At 46.4% G+C, this 8,269-nt stretch overlaps 1 protein-coding gene across 1 annotated transcript; it reads right to left on the bottom strand.

Annotated features, from left to right (window-relative positions):
- Positions 1-368: 368 nt before the first annotated feature.
- On the bottom strand, positions 369-1,496 carry LOC128832490 (olfactory receptor 51G2-like). Its single transcript, XM_054019937.1, has one exon. It carries the CDS (start codon positions 1,494-1,496, stop codon positions 558-560), a length of 939 nt encoding a protein of 312 aa, XP_053875912.1. The 3' UTR covers positions 369-557.
- Between the last annotated feature and the right edge of the window lie 6,773 nt (positions 1,497-8,269).

The raw sequence follows: 8,269 nt of genomic DNA, 5'->3' as shown, positions 1-8,269 counted from the left end.
ACCCCATCTGAACCTGTCTGTACAGAAACAACAAGGAGGCACCTTAAAGACTAACAGATTTATTTGTGCATAAGCTTTCGTGAGTTAAAACCTCACTTCTTCGGATGCATAGAGTGAAAGTTACAGATGCAGGCTGCTTTTCCTCTCCTGGAATTGACACCTCCTCATCTATTATTGGGAGTGGACTACATCCACCCTGATTGAATTGGCCCTGTCAACACTGGTTCTCCACTTGTGAAGTAACTCCCTGCTCTCCATGTGTCAGTATATAATGCCTGCATCTGTAACTTTCACTCTATGCATCCGAAGAAATGAGGTTTTAACTCACGAAAGCTTATGCCCAAATAAATCTGTTAGTCTTTAAGGTGCCACCAGACTCCTTGTTGTTTTTGTAGATACAGACTAACACGGCTACCCCCTGATACTTGTCTGTACAGAGTGGAGATCAATTGCTCATGTCATCACAGATAGAAGGGTCCAGGATGGAATAAGTCACCAGGTCCTGTGTTTCTCTTTCATATGCTATCAGAACGGGGGCCGGGTGATAAACTGACCCTTCACTTCACCAACACCCTGATTATCCTCGAACGAAGGTGTTTGCTTTTCACGTTGTACACGATTGGGTTAATCAGAGGAGGAACCAGCAGGTAGACATAGCCCAGGACGATCTGAAGCAAGGGAGAATTGCCCTTCCCGAATCTGTGTATCAAAGTCAGGCTGAACTCTGGCGTGTAGAAGAGCAGGACAGCGCAGAGGTGGGCGACACAGGTGTTCAGGGCCCTGAGGAACTCCTTGTGGGATGCGATGCTCAGCACTGTTTTGAGAATCATCACATAAGAGAGGAAGATGAGCAGCCAGTCCAACCCCACCGTTAGGACTGTAGTAAACAAGCCATAGATGTTGTTGACTGTGATGTCCGCACATGCCATTGTCATGACCTCCATGTGCAGGCAGTAAGCATGGGAGAGGACATTGGCTCGACAGTATTGGAACCTCTTCAGGAGAAGGGGGAATGGGAGTATTACGACCACCCCTCTTAGAACACACACCAGTCCCATCTTGCCTATTCTTGGCAGGGTTAAGATTGAGACATATCTCAGCGGATCACGGATTGCGATGAAGCGGTCAAAGGCCATCAACAAGAGCACAGAGGATTCAATGCATTGAAGCGAGTGGATAAAGAACAACTGGGCAAAACAGGCATCGAAGCTGATCTTCCTAGAGTTAAACAGGAATATGCCCAGTATCGTCGGTATGGTGGCTATCAATAATCCAAGGTCTGTGACGCCCAACATGGAAAGGAAAATGTACATGGGCTCATGGAGGCTTGGATCTGTTTTTATAATGAACAGAATGACTGAATTTCCTAAAATTGAAATAACATACATTAAGCACAAGGGGAGAGAGATCCAGAGATTTTGGACGTCTTCCTGCCCAGGTATCCCAGTGAGAAGGAACACTGCAGATTTGAATTTAGTGTCATTGACAGATGACATTATGTACTCTGCAGATCCAAGGAGTTTTGAAGTTTCCTTCCTGAAAGGAAAAAGAACAGGAAACTAGATGATATTTAAAGAGACATCTTTCTGTTCTTAGTAAAAGTCTGGAGACTCCCAGGAGCTAATGAAAAATCAGCAAAAACAAAGTCTTGGATTTATACCAGCTACATCAAGATAGGCACTGCCAGACTGGATCAGAGCTGTAGCCCATGTATCCCAGTATCCACTGGCCAGTTCCACATGCTAACAGCCCTCACTTGTGTAATTGGATTTTCTGGTTACCCATATAAACATCCAGTCCCTCTTTGAATCCTGCTAAGCTCTTTGCCCCATTCATATCCTGTGGCTGGGAGTTCCGCAGCCTATTTGAGTACTGTGTGATTTTACAATTGTGACCTTCCCACAGACACCTTTTCTGGCCCTCCACTTCTGAGTGTGGCCCATTGTAAAATGACATGTGTACAAACACATGGCAAGTGGGATAGTGAAAACGGTCATGATATTTATCTGTGCTGCTTTGAAGATATTTATAAATGTGTTTCTTTGCCTCATTTTATATATTTATAATTATTTTCTCCATTCCTGAGAGTCCAAATTATGCCACTGCCTCTTTGCAGCACATGGGAAAAATTCCCAAGTCCACATTCTGAATTCACTAACATTGACTTCAACTGCGTCACTCCAGATTTACATGTGTAAATTCGAAAAGAGCCAGGCTCTATTCATTTTCCCTCAACAAATGTTCCTGGTGATACACTCTGTCCCCCGAGAATCCCTACAGGAGAAGCTGATGTACGTTGCCTGGCCAACATTGACTGAATCCAGAAAGTCTGATCATCCTACAGGTTTCTCTTCATCCTTAGAGGTACTGCTCCGTCTCCCCGTCCAAGGGTCTGTAGCTATCTGCAAAGATACAAGTTGACACGGACAGTTACTTCATCTGGGTGGAGAAAGGGTTGGCATCACAAATGCCAAAATAGTGCAAGCAGTAGGTTTGCACTAATATCCTCTTCAGTGTGCAAGTTACTTCAGCCATTCTCATGTAAGCTGATAATTACATACAACCATATTATACTCCCCTTTCCTGCACCTCTGCCCTACTCTTTGCTGAAACACAAACCAACGGTCTTTTTTTCAGGACGTTTTGGAAAGTCTTGTACAGGTATTGCAGAGGTATTGTGTTCATGACCATGATTTAGAAACAGCTTCTTCTTAGTTACCAGGAGACAGTATCATACACTATTCAAAATCTTTATTAATGATCTGGATGGTGGGATGAATTGCACCTTCAGCAAGCTCACAGATGACACTAACCTTCCCGGGAGGGGTAGATATACTGGAGGGTAGGGATAGAGTCCAGAGTGACCCAGACAAATTGGAGGATTGGGCCAAAAGAAATCTGATAAGGTTCAACAAGGACAAGTGCAGAGTCCTGCGCTTAGGATGGAAGAATCCCATGCACCACTACAGGCTGGGGACCGACTGGCTAAGCAGCAGTTCTGCAGAAAAGGACCTGGGGATTACAGTGGATGAGAAGCTGGATATGAGTCAACAGTGTGCCCTTGTTGCCAAAAAAGCTAACGGCATATTGGGCTGCATTAGTAGGAGCATTGCCAGCAGATTGAAGGAAGTGATTATTACCTTCTATTTAGCATTGGTGAGGCTACATCTGGAGTATTGGGTCCAGTTTTGGGGTCCCCACTAAAGAAGTGATGTGGACAAATTGGAGAGAGTCAAGAGGAGGGCAACGAAAATTATCAGAGGCTAGGACACATGACTTATGAGGAGAGGCTGTGGGAACTGGGCTTGTTTAGTCTGCAGAAGAGAAAAGTGAGGGGGGATTTGAAAGCAGCCTTCAACTACCTGAAGTGGAGTTTCAAAAAGGATGGAGGTCGGCTGTTCTCAGTGGTGGTAGATAACAGAGCAAGGAGTAATGGTCTCAAGTTGCAGTGGGGGACGTGTAGATTGGATATTAGGAATCACTATTTCACGAGGAGGATGGTGAAGCACTGCAATGGGTTACCTGAGGAGGTGGTGGAATCTCCATCCATAGAGGTTTTTAAGGCCTGGTTTGACAAAGTCCTGGCTGGGATGATTTAGTTGGGGTTGGTCCTGCTTTCAGCATGGGGTTAGACTACATGAACTCCTCAGGTCTCTTCCAATGCTAGTCTTCTATGATTCAATGAACAAGGAGTTCATACCATAAAACCTTTCCAAATAGTATGTGGAGTATTTCTAAAATACTTTCTAAAGCAAAAGCCATTAAGCAGTAAAGATATCACTGCACCTTCCTGTAGAGATTCAAATAACTCTGCTGATGGCTTTCAATATACCTGCATGTCATGAAAGTTTGATGTGTAAAATTTGTATTACAATTACAAGTTTTTGCATAACATTTACACATCTGCACTTTAGCACACACATGTCCATCCAGTCTTTCCTCTCTGATATTTGTTCAGAGATGATTTCTCAGGTTAAAGTGGGACTTAAAATGTGGCTTCTGTCATTGGGATTTCTTCAAAAACTGAAAAGATCGCAGTGTCTTACCCCTCATTTAGTCACTTGTCAGAAAACAAAAGTCTAGTAGCTCCTCTGTCCCGGGTTACTAGCTGACTGGTTCTCCTCAGGTTCTGTTCTGTCAGTCTGCAGCCTGTATCTGGAGTGATAACAGGCCCTGGAATCAGTATAGAAAATATCCATTCCCTGAGCTCTCACTCTCTAGTACATACTAACCGCAGCAGCTGTTATACAGCCAGGATGAGAGTTTGCAGGAAGTCAAATGCATGAGTATTCATGGAAATGGAACTTCATTTCCCACAGTAAAATAGTCTATTGCTCTCTCTCTCTCTCTGACTGTCTCTGGCCTGTATTCATAAAATCCATAGCACGCGGGAACGGCATTGGGACAGACATGGAGCTGAACTGCCATAGTGAATGTGTATGTTAAGCCCAGTTGTTGGGATGTTTGCTGTGTAACTATATTGGGTTAACTTTGGGGATGTTTCTGTTACAGCTATATTGGGTGAAACCAGTATGGCTCTACTTAGTTTAATAATAGGCTGTTGGAAAACAAACAGGATGGGAAGGCACAGATCAAGAAAAGCCATCGCTCACTCAGCACTTCAGGGAGTTTGAAAGACAACACTGGAGCTACAAGCTGGGAAGAGTCTATTTCTGGGCTTCAGCCACATCACACAGCTTGTTTTGCCAGCGCTGGGAGCCTGTCCTGAGATGGGGCAGCTTTTGCTGAGAAGCTCTTCAGACTGCAAGGACAGACAGCACTGGGGAAATCTGAATGACCTGGGCCTCCGTCTGCCTGCATCAGTGTGGGAGGACTTGGAGTCAGAGACGTGTACAGACTGTTCTTGGAAAAACCTCTTATTCTCCCACGTTATGCTTTATTTCTACTTTTCAGATTAAACAGTATTTTGGTTCAATGAGGCTGGCTGGTCACTCGTCTCAGCATTAGTCACATGCTCACAAAGGGAAGAACCACAGGTGCTGAACCCACCGGGACTTGCTGGACAAGCACAGTCCCCCGCAGTGTGTTGTAGCCCAGGGCCCAGGATGAGGTCAGGAGGATCGCGGGATTCCACTCCATGAGAGGGCTGGTTATGAGGTCTGACATCTGGCATATGGAGACCAGAGATGGGGCAGACATGCAGATAGTCCTGTAACTTTGACGGATATCTACAGGGCAGAAGTGCTGGAGCTCTCAGCCAGTCAGGAAACAGAAATATGCCCTATAGGACCTGTTACCACAGTGCAAAGCAGCTCTGAATTCATGCCTTCAGAATCGAACCAGAGAATAAAACCTTTGAATGTGCATTTGCTGGTGCAATTTCCAGGGGGAAATAAACCTGAGGCGAGTTGGAAACTAGTCACGGATATTGCATGGGGTCTCCTCAACCTAGCCCCTGGTAGGATCGGGCACCTTAAAAAATGGTAACCCTTGAGAAATCCCAACTTGGGGCATCAGGGTTTTAACACTCCAAGCTCACTTTGAATGTGAGATTTCTATGTAGCTTGAACAACTGAATGTGGACCATGGGCACATGTAGGGGAGGGGTTCCCAAGCTACCTAGTGCTGCCTGCCCTCCAGCCCCATAACTGAGTCACCCCTACAGCCCAGCTGAGTCCTCTGCCCCTGCACAGAACATCTGCCAATGGAAACAGCTTGCAGACTTTACACATCACTTTGCATTTTAAAGATAGTGAAACCTGCCAACGTACCCAATTCCTGCTAGAAGAGGAGCCGCTGACACCAGAGGTCTTCATCCAAAAGGACAAGGAGTCATCGGAGAGGTTACACAGGCAGCAGGCAGTATCTGTTCAGATCGGGAGGCAACTGTGTTTATGAAGCATGTTCGCACATTCCCATGGGGGTCACTTGGCCATCAGGGAACTTCAGAGACGGGAAGGCTGCTTAGAGTAGCTGATGGGCACAATACCCCAGCCATAGACTGGACAGGAGGTTTTGACCTTTCCATACCCTGAGTCCAGCCACAGACTCAGTCAGTGCAAACTTCATTTCTGTTGCGAGGAAGCAGCAGATGAAAACCCTCACATTTCTGTTGTGGAGCCAAGAAGCTGCAGCTGGGCAATATCATGGCAGCTGAGCTTTCAGAGTAAAATGATCTATTTTGTATGAAAACTCCCCCTAAAATATGGATGAAAAAGAAACATTTCAGTTCCGGTCAAAATTTAAATGTGGGGAAACTCTGTTATCTAGCCCAGCTCCAGCGTCTGTCAGCACCAGACCCCATCAGCATCCCACACTGAACAGCCCCTGGACATTGGCTAGGGTGGTAAGACAACTCCCACCTGTTTATGCTCTCTGTATGTGTGTATAAATATCTCCTCAAAATATGTTCCATTCTATACACATCCGAAGAAGTGGGCTGTAGTCCACGAAAGCTTATGCTCTAATAAATCTGTTAGTCTCTAAGGTGCCACAAGTACTCCTGTTCTTCTTTCAATAAGGATAGATATTGGCCAAGAAGAATTAGGATTGTCACAGTAAAACTGTGTATACGGTCTCTTTACCCTCTAAACCTGTCTTTGGGGGAATATCACAATTATCCCACTCTTCCAGCTGGGAACAACAACCATCTATGCTAAACACTTATCACCAAGCATGTCCCACTGGACACCTCAGCATCTTCCCTTAGGATGTTCTGACCAGAGCTATACAGTCACCATCAGCCTCCTTAAAACTAGTAGGTTTATTTGCAAACAGCACAAAGCATTAGAAGAAATGGTTTTAAAATATCAGGCAGTGGTCATATGTCTACACTAATCTATCTGACATATCACTACAAGCTAAGTTAGACAGGCTTTGCTCAGGAGATAGAGAACTTCTTACATTCTTTTGGCCCAACTTACATTCTTTTGGGAAGACAAGGAGCTCTTGGGACCCAGCCTAGTTTCCCTGTGTCTCTGAGAGCATCTTCCCATCTGTTTACCCCTTTCTTCGGGAAGTAGCCTTTGCTGAAACCTGTGCGAGCCTGGGTCCAGTCACCGTAGTGCTCAGCTGTGTCTATGTTACAGGGCCAAGATGTGGAGCTGACCTTTGCCCTCTGACTGCTTTCTCCCAGCAGTCGTCTAAGATGGTCCAGTGACTCTGCTGAAACTCCCAGTATAACTGTGACAATCCAACACTCTCCTCAGAAATCCACTCCCCACCCCTCACTGTCACTCCTGAGCACCCCCACATCTGCCACAGAAACCTTGGTGCTTGAGTCTCAGGGCTTCTCAGAAGCAGCTGTCATGGGAGGCTGTGGTAAGAGGCCTTTTGTAGACAAATGTCAGAGATGTTGCTCTGGTGAACCATGACATAGCCCTGATCCTAGGGTCTGAGTGTATCTGATCACCTTGACTATCTTTATTCTCCCACCACCACTGTGAGGCAGGGCAGGTCTATTATCCACCTGTGCAGAGGCTCAGAGACAGCCAATGTCTTGCCCACATTCACACAAAACAAGGCAATCATACCCAGTTATCTGAGTCACAAAGCAGTGCCAGACCACAAGTCCAGCCTTCCAGCCATCTGAGCAGTGACAGACCTGGCTCAAAAGTTCTCTGTTTTGCCAGCAGAGCTCCCACCTCAGCTGCAGAGAGCGGGGAGGGCCAGGAGTGGTTTGATTCACTGGTCTGTTCTCCCGCTGCCTCAGTGGATTTTAGAGCTGCCTTGGGGCCGGGATGATATACGCCCGGTGGTAACGGCTTGCAAGAGCACAACCCACTATGGCCACGACCCTGTGGACAGGAGCCTCCCCAGAGTGCCCCCTTGGGGTCTGAGGTAGCATAGCAGGCACCCTGCCCTTCCCACTAAGGTCCTTGCAATGACTTACTCTCAGCCTGGGATACTTGAAACGAGAACGAGAATTAATGTGGGGTCACATTAATTCAGTCTTCTCCAAAACACAGGCTTTCCTACCCTCCGGTTCCATCCTCCACCTTTATTCAGGACCCCCTGCTTGCTGGGGTCAGTCTTGTTTCAGGCTTGCTGCAACATCACTGGCTTCTCCCCATCTGGTAATCATGATATCTCAGTTCCTTTTCCCTGGGCTGAGCCAGGGCAGCTGTCTGTCCCCTGCTTGTGTTGCCCATCATTTGAGAGAGGATTCAGCCTGTCTTCCCTTCTACAGCTCCTCCTGTTTTTCCTGGAGTAAAGAGAGCCATGCCCTTCTCTCCAAGGCCCTTGTCCCAGGCCCTTAAAGAAACAGTAGCCTGGGATTTCCCTGGGACCATCTTCCTCCCTCCCACTA

The sequence above is a fragment of the Malaclemys terrapin genome, chromosome 1, assembly GCF_027887155.1.
Source record: "Malaclemys terrapin pileata isolate rMalTer1 chromosome 1, rMalTer1.hap1, whole genome shotgun sequence".
In the NCBI taxonomy this organism is placed as follows: Eukaryota; Metazoa; Chordata; order Testudines; family Emydidae; genus Malaclemys; species Malaclemys terrapin.
Note: the sequence above shows the minus strand (reverse complement) of the source record. Positions and strands in the feature narration are given on the sequence as shown.

What these genes read in the sequence shown, in the direction of transcription:
- LOC128832490 (XM_054019937.1), bottom strand. Translation starts at nt 1,496, where the DNA reads ATGTCATCTGTCAATGACACTAAATTCAAATCTGCAGTGTTCCTTCTC.